Genomic DNA, 22720 nt, shown 5'->3' on the forward strand with positions numbered 1-22720 from the left:
GTCGATGTATCTTGCATAGGACACCAGATTCGCCCCAAACGGGTTATTAGCCCAGATGGTACTCAGCTCCCATGCCCCCATAAATAAGTTGGCATAGCTTGGGGCGAATCTGGTGCCCATAGCGGTGCCCGTGCGCTGCATGTAGAAAACATCGTTGAAAATGAAAAAATTGTTTTGCAAGATGAATGCTATACTGTCCAGAACAAAATCTTGAAGGCCCTGTGATTTTTCTGACAGAGCAAGGAAGTGCTTAGAGCTTTGTATACCTCTATCATGCTCTATGATAGTATACAAAGAGCCTACGTCGGCTGTTACAAGGAGGAGGTTTTCTTTCCATGTGATGGAATCGATAAGTTTTAGAAAATCGCCTGTGTCTTTGAGGTGGGATTTATTAAGTAAGACAAGCGGTTGGAGATGGTGATCTACAAACATTGATAAGTTGCTGGTAATTGACTCCACCCCCGAGATTATGGGTCTCCCGGGTGGGTCTATAAGGCTTTTGTGTACCTTAGGCAGTACATAAATGACTGGAGTGGTGGGTTTGTCATTAAGGAGGAATTTTGCTTCTCCCGAAGAAATTATGTTTTTGTTCAAAGCCGTATTGATAAGGGTTTCTAATCTTTCGATAGTATTGGACGTGGGGTCTCCTCTAAGTTTTTTATATGTCTGTTTGTCTTGTAATTGTCTAATGATCTCAGCTTCATATTTTTCTATATCTAGAATAACAATCCCCCCCCCCCCTTATCAGCTGATTTGACTATGATTTTTTTTATTTTCCTTTAAACTCTTCATAGCCAGCTTTTCTTTTGCAGTAAGGTTTGATATGCCTTTGTCAATTTTTATGGACTTAATATCCTCTAGTACCAATGTGGAGAAAGTTTCCACATATGGACCCTTGCAGTGTTGGGGGAAAAAAATTGATTTGGGTTTAAATTTTGGTATAATATTTTCATTTTCTGGGCTTTGTTCGATCTCATCGTTTTTATGATAGAATTTTCTTAGAGCTAGTTTTCTTGAGAATCTCTGTAAATCGATATATAGGTCGAAGTTATTCACATGATTTGTTGGAGCATATTTTAGCCCTTTCTGTAAGAGGGTTATTTCCTCTTGGGATAAATCGTAAGAACTCAAATTAAAGATTTTAGTAGCCATTAGAGTAGAGTTATTATCACTCTCATCACTATTTGAGACTATTGTGGGAGTTTTAGTCTTTTTTTCCCTTTTATTTTTATAAGGTTTAGATTTCCTTGTGATGGGTGGTGGTTTTCTTTTACCTCCCCTTTTGCCCCTATATTGGGACCAGTGTTCTATCTGTTTGGGGATGAGGTATGACTCATCTCTAAAAAAGGAGAGTAACATGGATCAACATTATCTGTGAAGGAATCTTCCAGTATTAAAGGACTATACCTGTTTTGTGCGTTCCAGCAGCCGGAAGCGGGGGGGATATATACACTCGTACGGCGCCACGACGCTTCTAGACAGAGGAATACTGGCTGCTGCGGCGTGCGGGTCAAAATCCCGGAAGCAGACGCGCATTGGAGTGTTTTGACCGCCCTAGGCTTCCGTAGCATGCGTTCCAGCAGCCGGAAGCAGGGGGGACATGTACACTCATACGGCGCTATGAACTTTCAAGCCCTAAAATGAATGCTATATGTTTCTGCCACTACGCGGCATTCATCCAGCCCTCTATTCGCCATCCTTCCAGTTGAAAACTTCTGTCATACAGCCATTTGAAATATACCTCCGGAAACGAATCAGCGGTTGTCATGGTGACCGCTAACACCGGATATGGAATTTACTTGTCACGCTGGGTCACTTCACATGTTTTGAATGAATAACACTCCAGATGTACTATATAGAACATGTATTTAGCAATACACTGCTATTACTATGTCATTCTTTATGTTTTTTTAGCTATATATGAAAAAGGAAGTTAATTGTGCAAACCTCACTTCCTGTTTGTCGTGATAGGCTGCTCTAGGTATAAAAGATGGTCACTCACCCTCCACAGACATGTCTTGAAAAAGGTGTTTGTATACACCGAAACGCGTTGACCAGTTCTGTGGAGAGTGAGCAGCCATCATCCTTTCCATCTTGGATTTATTTTTATGTATTTTAAACATTGTATTTTTATTTTTTATTTTATTTTTTGTACTTTTATATTTTTGTATTTTTCTCTATCCTCTGGGATCTAATGTGGACATTTGTGGACAATCTTTGGATTCTTGTATAATCCTACCATTGTTGGGATGGAGGATTTTTCATTTTTAACTTTTTTTACTATGGAATAAAGGACTAACAATTTTTAAACTACTTTTTGTCGTATTTGGGAAGAAAAAACACCCCTACTGATCGATCTCCATTTAAAGTGTAAAGAAACCATTATAAGTGGTGAAAAAACTTACATCATTGTAAGTTTGGGTACGCAGATTTCCTATTGGTTCATGCTTGGGTATATATTGTTATACACTTATATACATCACGTGGTGAAGCTGTATCTTCCTCTATATAAAGAAACCTTTTTGGGTGTTTATCTACACACCTCATTAAACACCGTCCCTCACGGATTAATAGAAATCCACGCAGACAAAGAAAACGCTACGGGCACATACCCCGCACCTACCTACGTGAGTGCGGTACGCATATCCACGGTCTTTTGTAGTAATCAGTTACTTTTCACAAAGAAACCTTTATATGTGTATCTTACTCTACCTTGGGGTGAGTAAGGTACGACAACCACACTTTTCTCACGTCTGAACCTACACTGGGTGTTTACCATATTATAATAATCGATTTATTAATCTCCACCCTGTATCTTCATTTTTCATAAACTATCCATTTGGGAGAAAATATCGCCTTTCACGGATCAACGGAAATCCGTACAGACAAAGAAAACGCTACGGGCATATACCCCGCACCTACTTACGTGAGTGCGGTACGCATATTCACTCTCTATTGTAGCTACCAATCATTCTTCACAAAGAAACCTTTATATGTGTATCTTACTCTATCTTGGGGTGAGTAAGGTACGATAACCACACCTTTCTCACATCTGAATCTACACGGGGTGTTTATTACATCATAATATCCACTTACTAACCTTCACTCCTTATCTTCATTTGCACGTTCAAACGGAGAACAAAAATCTTTAACAGAGGGAAAGAGAAAAGAAGAAAAAAAGAAAACCAAAGGAAGAAGATCATAAAGAAACCGCTACGGGCCTATACATCACCTTACTTACCGTGAGTAGGGGTACGCCTATATCCATATCCCCTTCATTGCAGTTTCCTCATATTGGGGTTGAGATATTTCTAACCAATGATCCCCCTCTTTTTTATGTATTGTTGAAAATATCCTTGAAAAGTAAGAAAATCTCTGAGGGAAAAGATCTCCAGACTTACCTGACTCAAGTGTTGCGCCAAGGACTTGGAAATCCCGCTTTGTTATATTTGAGATGCAGGGAATAACCTGTTTTATGTCTTGATTACTTGTCACTTCTAGTAAGAAACTTGAAGACAAACGTGGGTGCAAGAACATCTTAAAGGACTCAGTTATCATCATTATGCCAGGTAACATTATAGCTAGATTACTGTTACTTAAGTACTGATCACAGGATAGACAGAACCTGCTGCAGTGTTAGTTTTTTATGGAAGCTCAGAATGTGATATCCTTTTGTTGCTTTTACAGTATATTTGGCTGTAAGTGTGTCAGCTTGTAAAACTATAGTGGTACACATATAATCTGCATAATAGTATCCAAAAAAACATATTGTGAGCGTCTTACTGAAAAGTGAATCGCAACCAGACTAACTGAAAACTGCATGGCAACCAGACTAACTGAAAACTGCATGGCAACCAGACTTACTGAAAACTGCATGGCAACCAGACTAACTGAAAACTGCATGGCAACCAGACTTACTGAAAACTGCATGGCAACCAGACTTACTGAAAACTGTATGGCAACCAGACTAACTGAAAATTGCATGGCAACCAGACTTACTGAAAATTGCATGGCAACCAGACTTACTGAAAACTGCATGGCAACCAGACTTACTGAAAACTGTATGGCAACCAGACTTACTGAAAACTGCATGGCAACCAGACCAACTGAAAACTGTATGGCAACCAGACTTACTGAAAACTGCATGGCAACCAGACTTAATGAAAACTACATGGCAACCAGACTTAATGAAAACTGCATGGCAACCAGACTAACTGAAAACTGCATGGCAACCAGACTAACTGAAAACTGTATGGCAACCAGACTAACTGAAAACTGCATGGCAACCAGACTAACTGAAAACTGCATGGCAACCAGACTTAATGAAAACTACATGGCAACCAGACTTAATGAAAACTGCATGGCAACCAGACTTAATAAAAAACTGTATGGCAACCAGACTTGCCATTAGATTTTGTGCTTTAATATAGATTATAATTAGAACCACTAATGGGAATCTCAGAATGGATGCTTTTTGCCCATCTGGTGGGTATATATGTGAACTACCCATTTATACTACACATAAAACCTTAGTGTTGCCAAGAGCGGCCATACCCTCCAACATGACCCATTCCATTAGATACAAAATGCTCTGTTTCTGGACTTATTTGCCAGTGGCAGTTGCAGAGGTGGGGCTGCAGCACAGTCCAATATTCAAAAAGGGGAGCCACCTCAAATATCACTGTCCGAATTCACAGCCCAAGCGATTATGAAATTACCGCACATTAACCCGGTCCGCAGTGTGCATGCGCAGGGTCCCCCTACAAACATAACCAATGATGGCGGACATTGGCAGGCACCGGGCGTTGGGAATGAAAATGCCAGCATTTCCTGGGAGTGCCCCAGAATACACAGGCAAACAGGGGGAAATCTATTAGATGGTGAGTGATTATGGCCCTTATTCTGGTTGGTGCGGTGATATCCGCGTGCGTTCGGGCCGCCGATGTTTTGTGTCTGCGCATGTGCAGAGGCGTCTCTGCGCATGTGCGAGCGGGGCGTACGGCCAAATCCCGCATGAAATGTGAACACTCCGAACAGGGGGTGGAGAGGGGCGTGAAAGGCTATTTGGGCTCATTACCATATGCATTCGCGTTTCATGGGCGTTCCCATGCAAACGCTGGGCGTACGCATGGTAATGCGGCTGTGACGCACGTGTAGGGGGCGGACATATAGCATCGCCGGATGTCAACTGCACGCCCAGATCCCTGCTTTTGCACGGAAAAATGTCCGTGTGTTCTGAGGTTGCGGGAGCTGGTGGACCATTCAGTCCTGCAGTCGATGGTCTGCGACCATCGAATGATGGGGGAGGTTCCCTGAGATGGAGGAGGCGTATTCCATGAAAAATACACGTGCGGTCCGTTCGGCCAGCTTCTTACCGCATTCGGACGGAGTGAGCGATCCGTACGGAAGGCGGGGTTTCGCACGCACGGTCCAGGCCGCATATTCGGATCCGGCCGCACCGATCAGAATAAGGGCCAATGAATGGATTTCCCTGTGTGCAGGGCTGCAAATGCACCTGGGCTGAATTTCACGTGTGCAGGGCGGCATGGATTTCCGAACACTCGCAGCCCAGTGTTCAGGTCTGAATCGGGTCATTGTTTGTTTCCATGGGATGGTGTGACTGGACAGAAATAAATATAGCTATTGGTGCCTGCAGTCACTTTCTCCCACAAATAATAGATATAGCCATGCTGTTCATTGCTAGTTTTTCACGGTGCGCACACATGTACAAGGGCACGTACATATAGTCTCACATGCAGCCGAGTGACTGCACTGTGCATCCAGGTGCACTAACCCTAAAGGGGCGATTCTGGTTGACACGCTCCGCTGAAAACTTTGCAGTGCTGCATGTCATTTTAAGTCTGCCCACCCATGCCTCCACCCCCTTTGTAGGGCAAATTCACCCACACGGCTGTGAATGGATGTTTTGCATAAATGGGGCGACACCCACATCATTTGATGGTCAACGACCATCGAATTATGTGGCGCACACACTCTCATGTGTCTTAGGCTTGCATATGTCTTGGAGGGGAACATGGTGGGCAGCTGACATCCGGTGATGTCATCCGCCCATTAGCATGAGAACGCCCAGCGTTTTCATGGGAACGCCTATGAAACATTTGGCGTTCCCACAACCCCCGGGCCCACTGGTGGGTGCCAGCGTCCGGCAAACACTAGGTTCGCCATGGCCGCTCGCACCCTGCGCATGCACATGAGCAGAAATGTGCATGCGCAGTGAGGAAACATGGCGGACCCATGCCAATTTGCACGGGTCCGCGTGGACTAGAATGCACCAGAGTGCACATGGCAGAGGAGCGGAGGAATCTTATAGTAAAATGATACTATAGAATTAATCAGGTATGTACAATTGTTAACATATATGCTCCCAAACAGACTCTCCAAGTGTCTTATAATCAGGACTTGGAATCAGAGCGGAAAGAGAAGCATTCAGGGTGGCACCAGAACCTCAACCTTACTACCATCACTTGGCAAAGATTCTCAGCCCTCAACCCTACTAGCATCAGATGGCACTTTTGCCAGAAGGAACATCACTTAACATACTGTAGGTTCTCATCGCATGGGATCGCCTCAATTTTTTCATACTACATTTTTATTCCCTTGTTACCAATCAGAAGAACACCCTGAAGCCTACCCACGGTGTTTACGGGCATCACTTTTAGTGGTTTCCGCTACACTTGCCACGGCAGAATGTGCGGATGTGCTTGCTATCCGTGGTGCCGGGTCTCATGTTGCAATTTTTATAAATGATTTGATACTTTGGAGAATAAATTGTGTTATGTTCCTATTCCAATGAGTCTGTATTGTTATTATAGCTGTGTTACAGTGCAGGTTTTTTTTTTTTTTGCCCTTTTTCTTTTACTGGAACGTTTCCTATGCTGTCCCCAGTGTATGACTGAGTCCAGCATCAGAACCTGCTCCAGTTACAGATGTGATGTGTAATATATGTGCATGGATCCAATACTGGATGCTCCTAATGTGTGTTATATGGAGAACTGAGAATAGAGCGTGAAAGGTTATAAATTGGTATGAGATTGTGTAAGAAATGTTAAATCAGCATTAGCACATAACTGTGATGTGTTATATAGGGGGCCTTATAAAGGGTGGATTCAATTCTAAGTCAGGTAGAAGCAAATAACTAAACATCCTGGATAGTATACAGTATATAGTACATTCTTCTCTTTGTCCATCTTTGACTACTAATAAATAGCAGCCATAAAGTGTTTGATTTGGAATTTGTCACCAAAAGGGTACAATACTAATACTAAGAATAGAACTGATACATGCATATATAGCCATTCATTATATTCAGATCTTCTTAAAGTCACCTATTGCTGCAGGAATGTCACATCTGTAGGTCTCTAGTGTTACTCAGGTCTAAGTGCATTTTCAGCGGCAATCATCTACAAGTTCCCAAACAGCCTGCATCTCGATGGCTACTACATACTGCCCTAGGGTCAAAGGATGATATATCCATTCATCAATGACTAAAGAAGGTATTGGCAGATGTCCTTGCAAAGAACCGTCCCCAAAGCCTGAGCTCTCTTTGCCCAGGAGCTTTGTTGGCACTCTTGACCCGAGTGGATTCTCAGCATTTCTGACACTTCATTTTCATCTTTCTTGTGTTCCTACATGGTCACTTCTTTAAACACAAATTGGTTACTTGGAAGAGACATGGCCTTTCGGAGAACCCACTGGAGTAATAGACAACTTGTGTAATCCTAAAATTCGATGTACTGGATCAGTGGTTCTCAACCTGGGGTACTCAGCAGACCAATATTGGTAATGGCGGAAGATGAAAAAAAGTATTTTGATGGCAGAATAATACCCATTGCTATGGAGAAGAACCATGTTGTGTCACTTATGGTTCTGGCTTCAGCCTCATCAGCGTCTCATTGTGCTTTTGCCTGACCAGCAATCCACTGGGAGCTACCCATGCTGCCCTCAGACATCAGCGATCATCTGCCCTGCACTGACACGGGTGGAAGAAGCAGCGGCATTAATCCTACAGGTGTAAGCGGGAACCCTGGAGACAATACACAATCAGCGGCCAGACACGGAAGGGCAAGATTCCTGTCCGCTACTCCTTAATATAAGGATACGCATACCACTCACTTCCACTCCACTCATAAGTACTGTCTATATTTTAAATTGAGAGGAGGGGATACTCATCAATGAAAAGCCTAATGAAGGGACGGGAGAGAATAAAGGTTGGGAACCACTGTACTAGATACACATATAGTGATGTCCACTTCTTTTTATTATCCACTGACTGAAAAAAATATGGGTATTATTCCACCTCCTAATTGAGCAGAACTGTAGATAAACGTTTGCAAGAAAGTTAGATTGGCTCTTAGAATCGCATTGAATGCAAACTCATAAGGCCGTATTCAATGAGAATATTGACAGCGTGCAGCAAATCCTGTTTAGGATTCGCTGCACACTCGCCACTGGCCACCGTGTTCCGCAGCCTCGCTGTCCCCCCTATTCAACGTCGCAGGGGCTCGCTGCCCCTGACGGCGAGTGTGAACCCCTGTGGCATCCTGAGGACGGTGGCAGGCAGGGAGATGGAAGTCTCCCTGCCTGCCCCAGAACGTATGTGGGGGGGGGGGGGGGGGAGATGGGCTCCCCGGGAGCCAGGCAACACAGGCTGCCCCCCGGGAGAGCCAACAGGGGACCAGGTATTCACTGCACCCGATTGTGCATATGTAATGATCAGGTGCAGTGAATATATGAATATCTAATGAGCGGCTCTCGGCTCCCAGCCCCCTGCTGGCTGTTCTGTGTAATTGTTCTGTGTAAAAAAAATATATATATATATTTCTTTTTTTATTAAATATATATTCATGTGCTATAAGCACATGAATAAAAATAGCATGCCCCTTCTCAGAATAAAATTCCTGATTTTTTGACACCAAATGTAAAAAACTTTATTTTAAAAGTTCACTTTCCACTTCACCATGAAAAGATGGCGATTTGCTACACGGTGAGGGACGGCGAAAATCACTTAGAAAGATGGCGAGAAGTGCACATTGAATAGGGTGATTCGCTTTCCGACCCAAAAAAAAAAAATCACCTTCCAACGCGAAAATAGCACAAATTTGCCGTGAAACAGGGCGAATTATCCTCATTGAATACTGCCCATAGAGTTGTAAAAACGATTCCCTTGCCGCATAGTGTCTATCCAATCCTAGCAGAGGTCATTGCCACATGGGACACTAGTCTATGCTAACGGTTTTATAGAGCATACACACGGTGAGATATGCACTATTTTTCGATTCGATTTTGCTTATAGAACAAAATCAAATGTTTTTTCTACATTCGTTGCAGATTCGATCCCAATGCGCACTCCCCTGTAGTGTAAATCGTCGAATAGAAAACTAGTCTTGGCAGCCAAGACTATATAGTGGAAATCTAACAGTAGATAGCGCAAATCTAATGTGTTCACTGCGGCATTCGATTCAATGTCCATCTCCTGCCTGAAGCCAGTGTTGATTTAACAGCAACTTGAATGGTGAATCAAGTAGAAAAAACTTCGGAGCAGGTCCAATAGTCCATATCTAATAAAAATCGAATCGAAAACTGAAATCGAACCGTGTGTAAGCACCTATACTCTATTAAGGTTTTCAGAAGGAAAGGTAAATATAATAAGCAAAATACACTCAAAAAGAAAGCAGGTGCATGATAAAGTCACTGAACAATATACCAGTTGGAACACTAGCTTTAACATCACCAACCTTAAACAGTTTTCCTGAATTGGTTTAAACTGTGCTCCAATAGACCATTTAGTACTAATCGGAGATTGAATACGGCCCCAAAGGATCTAATAGGGGATGAGTCCTCTACCGCTTGAAGAATTGGGCCAACTCTTCGGAGGGCAATATGGACTCCAATGAAATGCTCAGTGCTTGTAATTGTACATTGAGTTTGGGCAAGGTAAGCCCTATTACAGTGTCTAATCTGTATTTGTTTTTTTAAAATAAACCAACCAACATACACATGTGGAATGGATACAAAAGTTGCACCCGTTTTGGATTCAAATTCTCTAATGAAGGTTTGTCCAAGCTCTGAAATATACCAAATTAAGACATTTTTCTTTCTTACTTGCAAGATTGTTGAACAGAAATTCTTATTTTCCTTTAAATCTAAACCGCTCCCATTCAAACTCTATAATATTAATTACAATTGCTGTATATTAGGATGAAAACTATACATCTGGAAAAAGCATATTCATCTCCTAGGCTACAAAGAACCATGGCTGGACTGCTATTACTTCAACTTTCTTTTTTTCTGAGCTTTCATAGCATGTGCGAAATGAGAGGAAGTCTCCATAGAACAGACAATGTGCCCACGTCTCCTGTCTTAAAAATAGTGTTCTGAGAAGAATCTGGGTATTTTAGCATTTTACTTATTTTCATCATGTTCCCTTGAGAAAGTCTGAATCAGTAGCTGAAAAACTTCCTGAAGTAGTAATCCTATGACTAAGTAACTAAACCCATTGATCTTTGATGGAATGGGTCTGTAGGTAGCAACAGTCTGGTGCAACCTATATAGACCCAAGGTAAGCTTGTGGTTTGACCTAAATAACCTTTGTAGCTTGTGGTAAACTGCTGGTTAGCATGTGGTTTATTTTTAACTCCTGTGCTGCCTACACGGACCCACGCTGACCAATCTACACAGGATATGGGGAGTATGTGGTTTGTTTGTTTGTTTGGTTTTTTGCTATGGCTGCAGGGACCAGTATAAACATGTCACCCAGCTGTGGCATTACCTTCCTGGCTAGTGGATGCTGGGGGCTGGTATAAAACATATGAGAGACCCCAACCCCTATATACTTTTCCCCCTGTATTTTTAGAACCAGGATCAGTCCATGAGACTGTTGTTGGTTCTTTAAATACAGGTTGTGATTTATACTTGTACTTTTACACCCGTGACTAAAATCCCAAATCTCATGTTTTATGTTTTTAGTGAGAAGTACTTACGAGTTTGGCTAATGGTGTATTTGATTGTGATTGAATTCTCTCCTGTGATTTTCATTAGCATTGTGATTTTATACCCTTGTTAGCCTTTTGTATACTGTATAAGCACTTATTTTCGCGCGGCTTTAATTTTCGCGATTTTCGCGAGCCTTCCGTAATCGCGAAAATTAAAGCCGCGCGAAATATTTCCCTCCCTAAAGGGCGCATTTATCATTCTATAGCGATCCCGGCGTGATGACAACGCCGGGCATCGCATTGCGGTATCATCTGATACCGCAGGGATTTATCATTCTGGGGGCGCAGGGACAGGGCTCCGATAGGAGCCCATCCCTGCGAAGCCCTAACCCGGAAGCCGGGGAGTCAGCGCATGCGCGGTTATGCGCTGACCCCTCTGACCGCACTGCCCCGCTCGGCAGTGCGATGTGTAGCCATAGGCTACAATGGGCTATCGCCATATCAGAATGGCGATAGCCCAGGGGTGCGATGCCGGGCTGCCCGATGCTGATACATCGGGCAGCTTCGCATCCCCCATAGAAACCTATGGGGGATGCGACCGGTAATTATTCGCGAAATTTTCCACTCGCGAAAACGCAGATTCCTTCATTTTCGCGAAAATTACTACCCGCGAAATTAAGTGCTTATACAGTAACTCCGTGTTGGGAAAATCGGTTACACAACCGTGAATTAACTCTGGACCCAAACACAGAGGATAGCAAATTTACCCCTTAGTGTAGTACTTCTTCAATCATACAAGGACACTACCAATACCACTGGTTTTCATTTGTTTGATAGTTACAACTAGACCTGTTCGTTCATTCTGGGCCCTATCACCATGAAGTTGGCCAACCACCAAGAGTAATATAGATATGTGAGTTTTGTGTAAAGATAATACGTATTTATGACCTTATAAAGTTTTGCAGTCAGACAGATTATACCTATTGTCGAGTAGTGGGGAAAATCAAAATCACTTCTTTATATTTCTGTACAGTTTTATCTATTAGACTGCATAGAATTAAGGGACATACACACGTTGAGATGTGTGCTAAGCAATTTTGGCTAAACTATTTAGGGTAGGCTATTTAGCCAATACACTTAGACAGAAAAAAAAGAAAAAAAAGGTTGACTAGTGGTTTAGGACGATGTAGATCACAAATCGCTATCGCTCATTTTGTACACACAGAGATTTGCAGTCACTTGCTAAGCAATAGTACTAGATTTTGACTGCATGCACTGACTTGTTAGCTGGTGATAGCGACGTACAAGAACGCGTATCGCCATTCACACGGAGCGATCTGTGCTTGCTTTCTAAGCAATCTAGTCGGATTGCTTAGAGAAGCGCACAAAAACGCTCCGTGTGTATGCCCCTTTAGACTAAAAAATATTGTACAGTATATGAATGCACCTCAAAGGCTTTTGTACAAGGTAACCAAACACTGCGAAATTGATCTGATATGCTAACAGATTGATAAATGTTCTTATTTTGCCTTTCTGGTTATCATACACAAACCCCCATTACTTACAATCATACTGGAAAGTAAAAATACACAAACAATAACACTAAAGTGACTTATGAAATGGCTCAGCTAATATTCAGATGCCAGAGATCCAGGTATGCACTCAGAGGGGAGGAAATGGGTACAACTTGCAGCAATTAATTGCAATACAAACCATATATATGTGTATGGTCTTTGCACTTTTATTGCACAAAAGAAGACATAGGCAAGGCAGGAAATACATGCCACAAGTTTTGGTTTGTTATCTGTAGACCTCCCGAAGCCCAGTACTGAGAGCGTTTGCTAGAGTGGTATAGAGGCATATGAAAGAAACACTTGCTATATACAGGTGGAACTCTTGCTAATACAATAAAGCCAAACAATCTCCGAGCAGCTAGTGCACACTTGCTATAATGTGTTAAAACATGAGCAATAAAATGTACAGATCAATTTAAATTAAAAAAAAATTACAACCTTTCAAGAATACAGTATGGATGGACAATGTAATGAACATTTGCACAAATAAACCTCTGATGAATGAGAATATCTGGAAGGCACGGTAGCAAAATTATACACTGCCTTATAGCATACAGGAATATCAAACAACATCTTGGTGTGCCATGACCTTACTCTGTAGTCATGAGCCAAATAGGAAATCCCCAGTCATTGCTGAATGATTCTGCTCAGTAACATCTCGTAGCTCACACTTGTGTATTTACATTGTTTAAAATCTTTCTTAAAATGGGTGGGTTATGTGCGGGTGGGTGGAGAAGCACATGACGGAATGTTGTAAACAGTCTCTCGAGGTGCTCATCTCGGCAGAAAGTCTCTGTTTTGTGCCACATTTTCAGTCTTTAAATGGTAGCATCTCATTCTTATTAGGCATACTGTATGTTGTAATCTGCTTGTGTGTCGACTCTGCAGAAATTCCTGGTTAATCCACCTTCACAACACTGTAAATCTTCCTAACAAACCAGTAGCATGCAAAGTATCCAATGGTACCTAGAATGTAAAAAACAAGAAGGTTGATTAGCAGGTACATTATCGGTGTCAAAGGCCAAGCTGAATTAGGGGAAATTGCTTTGAGCGACTTTGGCATTTTTAACGAATATCTTAAGGATCCGTCACAGCAATGTTGGCACTCAAAGGGTTAAAAAAAAAAAAAAGGTTTGTTCGGCAATTTTCACACTTATGCTGCCCATACACTTGTGCAATGGGATTCAATGTGACATCGAAGTGCGATTTCCATCGAAGCCGATCGCATCTTGTGGTGCTAAAGTGCCCCCTATACAGCACCCAATGTCACATGCCATCTTGAGATGGCACATCGGGTGCTGGAAGAGGGCGGGCAGAGGGCGGCATTTCGTAGCGCAAGAAGTAGCACTAGCAGGCGGTGGGGGTCAGTCAGCGGTTGCGGCAGAAGTGTTTGAAACACCGGGCAGCCCTCTGATTGGCTGAGATAGCTCAGCCAATCAGAGGGCTGCCCAGTGTTTAAACAATTCTGCCGCCACAGTAGCGCTAGCGGGTGGCAGTAGAAGTGGTTGCCCAACTGAAAAACAAATGCGATTGCTCTCGCAATTCGATAAATATTATGTGCACCCCATTAGACCTTGAGATCAGACATTCGACCGGCCTGCCCGCGAATCGCGTTGAATGGTACACATTGTGCATACAATCATTCCATTTATCGCCAGATGTGATCGAAATCGAAGGATTGCATGCAATATCTCACAAGAGTATGGGCAGCATATGTTTGACAAATTCCCTTGGCACTCAAAGGGTTAAGTGAACACAAAACATCCGCTTTGGAACAGTAGATTTTCTGAGAAATGGATACAAAACATTTGGATACTGTTAATTGCTTGGACTGGGTATTCGTCGGAACAGATTTGTTTTGTATTTATGTGTTGTCCTTTTGGCAGCATCATTCCCAAATATCTGTACTAAACATGAATTTGCATTATAAACACTAATATTTGATCTCATAGGATAACCATTTGAAAGCGCCACAATACAGTGGGTTGCAGCAAATATTGATTTTTGTGTATTTTGTAGTTTTGGTATTAAGTAAAAATCAGTTGATTTCTGAATTGTATTTATCTAGCGTTATTGTTATTTTCAGTATTAACTGTGAACAATAATGGTTTAGATAACAGGGAGAGGTGGGGTGTTTTAGACACAATAGCCACTTTCTACAAATACACACAGGGCGATTTATGCCTATTTTCTAGCGCTCTGTCTAAGTTGCTTACAAATGAAGCACAATCCGCTCTGTGTGTACACCCCGTAGCGATGGCGATACATACTGCCACGCGTCACAACCACCGACCCGGATCTTTAGCACATGCAGGCAAAATCTCGTTTGATCACCTAGCAAGTGCGTTTGGGGATCCATAGATGAACTGTACTTCGCAGCTCCGCAAAGTCTGCAATAAAGGCACTCTGTTTTTTTTGTGAGGGGAAACCCATTGACTCCAGATTTCAGGCAGAATGTGTTAGTGCATGTTAAGCACACAGAGATCCAAAGAGTGCTCACGAAAACTCAACCCCCCCCCCCCCCCCCCAAAAAAGAAAACAACCCCTATAGAATCTTTAATATGTTCCAATACAGGGCCACAACAAGGGGGACTAGGGCGTCGCATGCCCCAGGTGCTGGATGTGATACCTATAAGTGCATTCAGGGGCGCAGGTAGAGGGAGTAGAGACATGTACTGAATGGAGCCAGATTACTGCCCTGCCCAGTGTGATGAAAATCCTAGTTCAGCCCTGTCCAATATATCTATGCTTCAAAGAGTTGTGTTTATTTTTTTTTTTATCTCCTTTGAAGGGGTATCAATTTATTTCTAAAACTACCCAGAATGCGCTGCTCTCCTTAATTGCATACTGGGACCACAAACCCTATAGTAAGTATGGACATTTTTTCCTTTACATTGAATTCCCCCAATGTTCTAATTTAATACAATGCAATTAGAGGTGAAGGGTGTGAATCAGCCATTTCAGCTGCGTTTCTACGGCGGTAACGATAGCCCAATTCGCCCGGGCAAATACCAGATTTACCTACAAGTGTTTGCTGCCTGTGAGCCAAGCAAGCACTCTTTGCAGCAGTGTCTGGTGGATTCACCGGGTGAATCCTCCTGGCACACGAGTGATTTGTCCCATTAAGCAGGTGCTATACAATTATATGGTTCTCTTATTTTATGGCAAGTCTTATTACTAAAATCCATAAGGCCCCGATTAGAATGATATCAGACAGAAATTCTGCAAAAAAAAGACATTATTTCCTTGCATATATGTTTCTGAAGACAGAATATACAATTACTCTACCCTCGTGTGTCAATCACCTAGTAATACAACGTATGTAGCTGGAGAGAACAATTTGAAATAAATCACAGCAGATTCCTTTAAGTGCTCGTAAACGCGGTAAACTAATCTACACACATTTCCAGTAATAAAAGGAAATTCTGTAAATGTCTCCAACTCAATTTAAAACATTGGCAGAAAGAGCACTAAATTAGAGCAACTTAAGGTTGGATCTGTCTAAACATACATTAGGCAAGTGAAAACATACACTTGCAGACAACTGCCTCACTGAATTTCACAGCAGATTGGAATTAATTAATTGACATTATTTTCCATGAAGTGGGCTTTCCTCTACTGCAGGAGACAGCCAGCAATTTCAAATACCGAATTGGCTGCGTAGGCAAATATTTACTGTGCATCTAAAACAAGAACTAGTAGTCACAGCAACTAAAGCAGTTCCACTACCTTGCCTGCTTCCAGATAAACACCCTCCTGTATAAACACTGCAGGCGATGGCTGCACTGCAGGAAAAATATAGAATTTCCCTATTGTTGTCAACGACAGGCCATTATGAAGGAAAGGCTGTATAACACATAAAGGAATACTAACTAGCAGGGCTTTCCCCGTTCTAAAAACACATTAAGCCATTAACCCTTTATCTACATTTTTTTTTCCTTAATTGCCATTTCATTCAAGAGGGTATACATACTAGTTCTAGCCCTGATCCGTGCACCCATATTGTAAACCGTTCACTTAGCTGCAAAAAATATCCAATACCCTGCAATACCATCACCCAACAAAGGTAGCGCTGCAGTGCACAGCATCAAACTAGGACCACTGCAAACATCCATAAGCATGCCAGTCATCTCTATACAGTATATACCAGGACACTAGTTATAAAGTGATGACATTTGTTATGCAAAAAAAAAAAATCCTATAAGCAGTGCTGGAATGTTCCATGTTCAGTAGTACAGGACAGTGCAGGTGTGGCCATGTAGGTGGCCGGGGGAAATACACATAAACCATAATGACAGACAAACAAACAATGTATGCACTTAAGCTGTAGACACACAGGCTCATCCGGCCGCCGCCAATGTCGATACAGATGGCCGCTGGGACCCAGCATCGGCTGGAAAGGAAGGAGGGAGGGACGGCAACATCGGGATCAGATGCTGCATAGCTTGATGCGATTTTGACTAGATACTGAAAATCCATAGTGCAAATCGCACCGCGTGTCCACTGCCCAAAGCATCATACACACTGGGTGACCCGGCCATTTAGCTTAACGATGTGCTGAAGCACAATCGCTCAGCACACAATGTGGGTGTCCCACACCGGACGCGCGGTGCTTTGCTCTGGCTTTTCCTGCAGACGATAGCGACTGCGCATCGCCTTCACAGCAGGGCATACACACGGAGCGTTCCATGCTCCTTTTCTAAGCAATCTAGTCAGATACCTTAGAAAAGGGTCTGAAATCGCCCCATGTGTATGTCCCTTAATGGGGCCCACACACGGTGAGATATATGCTATATTTGAGCTTTACAATTTGGACTTCAGTGCTATGCGACTTAAACATTGTACACTGCAGTATTTGAACTACATAAGATTTGGACTAGAATATATATATATATATATATATATATATATATATATATATCTCCAAAAGACCGGCACTCCAGCGATGTAGCAGCGGTGCAGGTGCCTTTCCAAAGAAGAAATGTATACGTCCAAAAGGCGGGTGGCACTCTGAGTGCCACCCGCCTTTTGGACGTATATATATATATATATATATATATATATATATATTTATTTTGCGTTCTGGTTTGAAGAGCTTAAAAAAATAGTTGCATATCAACGATTACACTTGATGTGCCAAATTATACATGCAATAAATTGCATGCTTCACTGCTGTCACACACCTAATCGGACCAACACATCATGGGTGCTAAAACGCACTCGCAATGTGCCGCTGATGGGTCAGATCCGACAAATTGAACCTGCAGCATGTTCAATCTTTAGGGTCTGACCCGACGCGCACGGTACCGCGCATGAGGTGGCAAACCCATTTGATTTGGGCCAATTTCTCGGCCGGATCAAACTAGCAAAATCGTCCCAAATCATCGGACAAGTGTATGGGCACCTTAATGCACATTTTAAGACCTACTCTCCTGGACAAATTTGATATCAAAGATAATCTATTAGACTGCGGTCTGCTACATGCAAAGCAGAGAGATCTAAAATTGTATTCTATATGACATGTTGATCATATTTTACCATCATGTTTCTGCTTTGAGCCATCTTGGTGGTTTATGAAAGCCAATACGGACCAATGAATGGAAAAGATCGGTCACTGTGCTCAGTGCTAGTGGAGCCAGACGCAGTCTACACTGAAATCCTGCCAGTCACCCACATAACCGGTAGTCCCATTAGGAATTGTTCCCTCCCTCCGTGACTGCAAGACTGGGCTGCTATAGACAGAGAGCTGGCTTCCTGTAGGAGGCCTCTCCTTGCCTTGCAGCCCAATATGGCTTCTATGGGCTGCAGTCAAAGCAGTCCAATGTGTGTAACATTGAAACCATTGTGTTGTCTCTGTCCTATCCATTTAAGTACATTTCTATTGCTGCCAGACACCCTACCCTACATCAGAGAATGTAAATGCAGGCACTTGTTGCAATAGAGACATTGGGCCTTATTCTAGTTCACTCTGACAAAATCCTTCTTAGATGGACAAAACCATGTGCAGTGCAGGGGGCAGATGTAACATGTGCAGAGAGAATTAGATTTAGGTGAGTTATTTTGTTTCTGTGCAGGGTAAATACTGGCTGCTATATTATTACACTGCAATATAGATCTCACTTTGAAGTAAAACCCCACCCAAATCTAATTCTCTCTGCACAAGTAACATCTGCCCCACCTGCAGTGCACATGGTTTTGTCCATCTAAGAAGGATAAACTAGAATAAGGCCCATTGTGGTGAAAAACTAGGTTCATCTCCTATACCCCGATCATCTTTTCATGCAGGAAGAAACCAGCGCTCATGTCAGTGTTGGTCTGTCCCGGGAAGGGCATTGCAATAGCCACGAGGTTTACTTCCCCCTATTTCTCTGAACAGCAGTCGGGTGTCCAGGATATATATTGTTGTTACCTTGAATGTAGGAAAGGCATGGACAGAAATCCTACACTGATGGCAGTAAATCAGTTATAAAACACTACATCATGCAAGGGAAACATTTGGGTTGTCCCTTATGCATCAGCTTATGTTATAGCCAGGAATAAGATAGAACAACACACAAGAGCAGTTCTGAGACTTGGTTCTGTAATTACTACTCACCTGTAAACAGGAAAAAAATTAAAACCATTATCAGCGTGTACCCGAAGTACAGCATGGTGCTGGCAGTTCCTGTTATTTGAAGCTTTGAGAAGAAATAATGAACTGCATAGATAAAGAGATAAACAGCAGTGAATCCGCTCGTTAGGAAGGACCTCCACCACCAATGGTAATCCTGCCAAGTGGAAAAACACAGAAATTGAAGAGACCATTATTTAGCAAATTAAATATAAATAGGAATTCATCACTGAAGATTATACAGAGAAGACAAGCACATTATAATGACCAAATATACCAGGGCAGGGAGTTTAATATGTCAAATTGATTCATTCAATTTTTTATTACACTGGTAACAAATCCTTCTAGTATACATTTAACGTTCAATAATAATGCTGGGTACACACCTGAGAGATATCTGCAGACGGTGGTAATTCATACATACTAAACCAGGCCTGGCCAACCTGTGGCTCCCCAGCTGATGTGATACTACAAGTCCCAGCCTTCCGGGATGTGTAGTTTCACAATAGCTAGAGAGCCACAGGTTGGCCAGGCTTGTACTAAACAATCACCACATAAAATCCACTCAGTGATGTAATCTTTAACTTTGGCAGAAACAAATCAGCTAAAATGGAATAAAAGTTTTAAACATGAACTCCAATAAAGCATATGTAGTGTAACAAGGAAGTGTAGATGTAAATTCTTCAGTTGTTGGCCCAGCTTATGAATAAACATATCAGTGTAATCATCCACAAGTGCTCACTGACCCAGCTGATTGTGACCACCTTTGCTTTATACAGCACTGCACACCATCAAGACCAGACAGATAGGTTTATCTATTACAGATCAAGAATGAATATTTTCTGTGATTTTTAGAATATAAATTTTATTAAAGACAAAGCCCAGTAAAATCAGCTTGGAAGACATTTTTTCCAACCCAGCAAGCTGAGTTTTGGCTATTACAATCTCAACCTCATGGCGTGAGAAAGGCGCGAATAGGCCAATGAGCACTTCTCATTTACAGCTAGTAAAGCAAGGGCGAATGAGCTTCCTGAACAGACGACTACTCTGATATTGTACCGAGCTCATGCCAGAGCTGAAAACTCCACATTGGTAACATTCTTGAACACAATTACTATACTACACTTGCCAACAACCACTGGCAAACCCAGAACTCCAATAGTGAGCTGGTTTTCTTCCCTCCTTGCAGGAGCCATACTTTGTCTCTACCCATCTATAACAAATTGTTCCTATTTAAGAGGTCATTGCTTATGGAGAATAATGGATTTTTTTCAAAATGGAGGCTTAAGTATTTTTATAGGTTATTTTTGAGCAGGTGTCAACCGCATGGATAATATATGTCAGAGGTCACAGTATCATCCTTTTTCGGAGGTTATATTACGGTTTTTGAAACTTGTAGCACATGCATTTGAAGGATCTGGATGTAATATACCACAAACTCCACAGTAGGAAATTAATTTGTATGATGAGCAAAATTCTACCATATGCGTGCTAATTATGGGCAAATTGTATGGAAGACTAAACGTTGATCTATAAGAATAATACTCTGATCTGCCTGAAAAGTCACCCTCACAGTACAAGAAGCCATTATGCGCAAAAATAAGCATTATACAATTACCAAGTATGTTATTAGCGCCTATATAAAAAAGGCTATATGGGCACAAATATATGGGCTCCCTGCATACTGTGTACACAGGCCAGCATTAAGCATTTGTGGAAGTCAACTGGTCATTTGGTACTTATGTATTATCTGGGCGCCCGATTTTTTCATTGCATGCCACTACTTAAGGCATGCGATGCGATGCTTCATTGTAAAGACCCGATTTTTAATTGTATAGTCAACCATGGGTGATTTCATACCCCCACTATCCAACTACGCATGGAGTTGATTTTATATAGTGTGGTGAGCGCAGCGAGCCACCGAGCCCGAAGCGTGATGAGCCCCGCGAGGGGACGCGGATTACTTTACATGAATTCTGCATCCGCTCGCCACGCTTTGGGGGCTCGCTGCGCTCGCCACACTATATAAAATCAACTCCATGTGTAGTTGGATAGTGGAGGTATAAAATCACCCATGGGTGACTATACAATTAAAAATCGAGTCTTTACAATGAAAAATCATATCCCATGAATTGTATGCCACTATATTGCATGCAATGCGATGAAAAAAGTCGGGCGCCCAGATATTACATAAGTACCGGTCATTTTATATATGTGCATTCAATAAAAAAAATAAAATAAAAAAAAACACTTTGAGGGGTCCTTAATCCAGAGCCTTTGTTATGCGTTGAGTGGGAGAATTCCGCTTTGGAAATACACAATAGACAGAACAAAATGAGCCAAATGTATAAGTACCTCTGCACATAGATGGAAGTAACAAAGCAAGATGGTAGCTTCTGAACAAGTTATCAGGAGAATTATGAATACCAGAAACAGGAAACCGAACATATAGTACATTTGATGAGACCTACAAAACAAAATACATGAAGTGAAACACACAAAAGAATGTGTAAGGAGGTTATGACAAAAAATACTTTAGGACAGGGGTGGCCAAACCTGTCCTCAAGATCTACCAACGGTGCATGTTTTCCAGGCAACCTGTGGATCTCTAGTAGGAATGAATGCAGCAGGTTTTAAAATGTGACAGTTAGTAATGACTACAGCTGTGCACCAGCTAGGTAACCTGGAAAACGTGGACCTTTGGTAGATCTCGAGGACTGGTTTGGCCACCCCAGCTTTAGGATGTTCATATAGCGGATGTGACAAGCAGCAGACACACATGAGATCTCATAATGCAGTCTACGTGCATATTCTGAAGGAATAACTATCACAGGACACAAAATGGGAACTGCAGTCAATTCATGTAAACACCATTCATTTTCTGACAATAGTGTACATTGTTACATGCCTTCCAAAGTAAAGCTGGCCATACATCTACAGATCAATTGTCAGATTGGGCTGGTTGGAACAAAAACCTGGTAATGGATAAGTGTAAATGAGTGTTGACCATTTGCTTTGAAATACTGAAAAACTGCCAAAAACTGTCATTCATTCTTTACCAGGTGTTTGTTCCAACCAAAGTCAAAAATTGCCTAATATGCCTCACAGAAGGCAAAGGAGGATTCTGGGTAGGACATTATTAGTATTCTGAGCATTATTTACTTTTCACATATGTAACTTGCTCTGCCATGATTAAGTAGCCGCAGCTGTCCTATGACTACAATTGTTTGTAATATCAAGCTCTGTACACAGAATGGGACATGCTTTTCTTGAAATTAGACATTATTTGTCACATATAGAAGACAACGCAGCATTGAACATGCACATCTAATTAGTGACAACACAAAGGAATGAAAGCAAAACAAGCACATGTGAAAATAAAATCCACATAAAATTAGCTGTATTTTAAAAACCTGTGTGTTTGTCTGCACAGCTGCTTGTGCTTCGCTCATAAGAACAATTTAGGACAGTCTGATCTCTGCTGGCACCTCCCCCATAGGCTGCATATACAAATCTGCTCCGGAATAGAGCCCAAAAATCCACCAAAATCCATTATGGCAGCAGTTTGCAGCTAATTGAATTTG

General features: G+C 42.0%; 1 protein-coding gene across 1 annotated transcript in view; it reads right to left on the reverse strand.

The window, feature by feature from the left end:
* Nucleotides 1-12671: 12671 nt before the first annotated feature.
* LOC146035828 (transmembrane 9 superfamily member 2-like) overlaps nucleotides 12672-22720 on the reverse strand; it is a 42697-nt gene continuing 32648 nt past the window's right edge. Inside the window, exons 15-17 of the mRNA XM_083159484.1 lie at nucleotides 21492-21603; nucleotides 19122-19293; nucleotides 12672-13492 (exon numbers count right to left, since the gene is read on the reverse strand). Of these exons, the coding sequence (XP_083015610.1) occupies nucleotides 13425-13492; nucleotides 19122-19293; nucleotides 21492-21603 (352 nt within the window). The 3' untranslated portion in view covers nucleotides 12672-13424. The remainder of the gene's footprint in view (nucleotides 13493-19121; nucleotides 19294-21491; nucleotides 21604-22720) is intronic.

This window comes from Crinia signifera, chromosome 9, assembly GCF_055691185.1.
Source record: "Crinia signifera chromosome 9, ASM5569118v1, whole genome shotgun sequence".
NCBI classification, from domain to species: domain Eukaryota; kingdom Metazoa; phylum Chordata; class Amphibia; order Anura; family Myobatrachidae; genus Crinia; species Crinia signifera.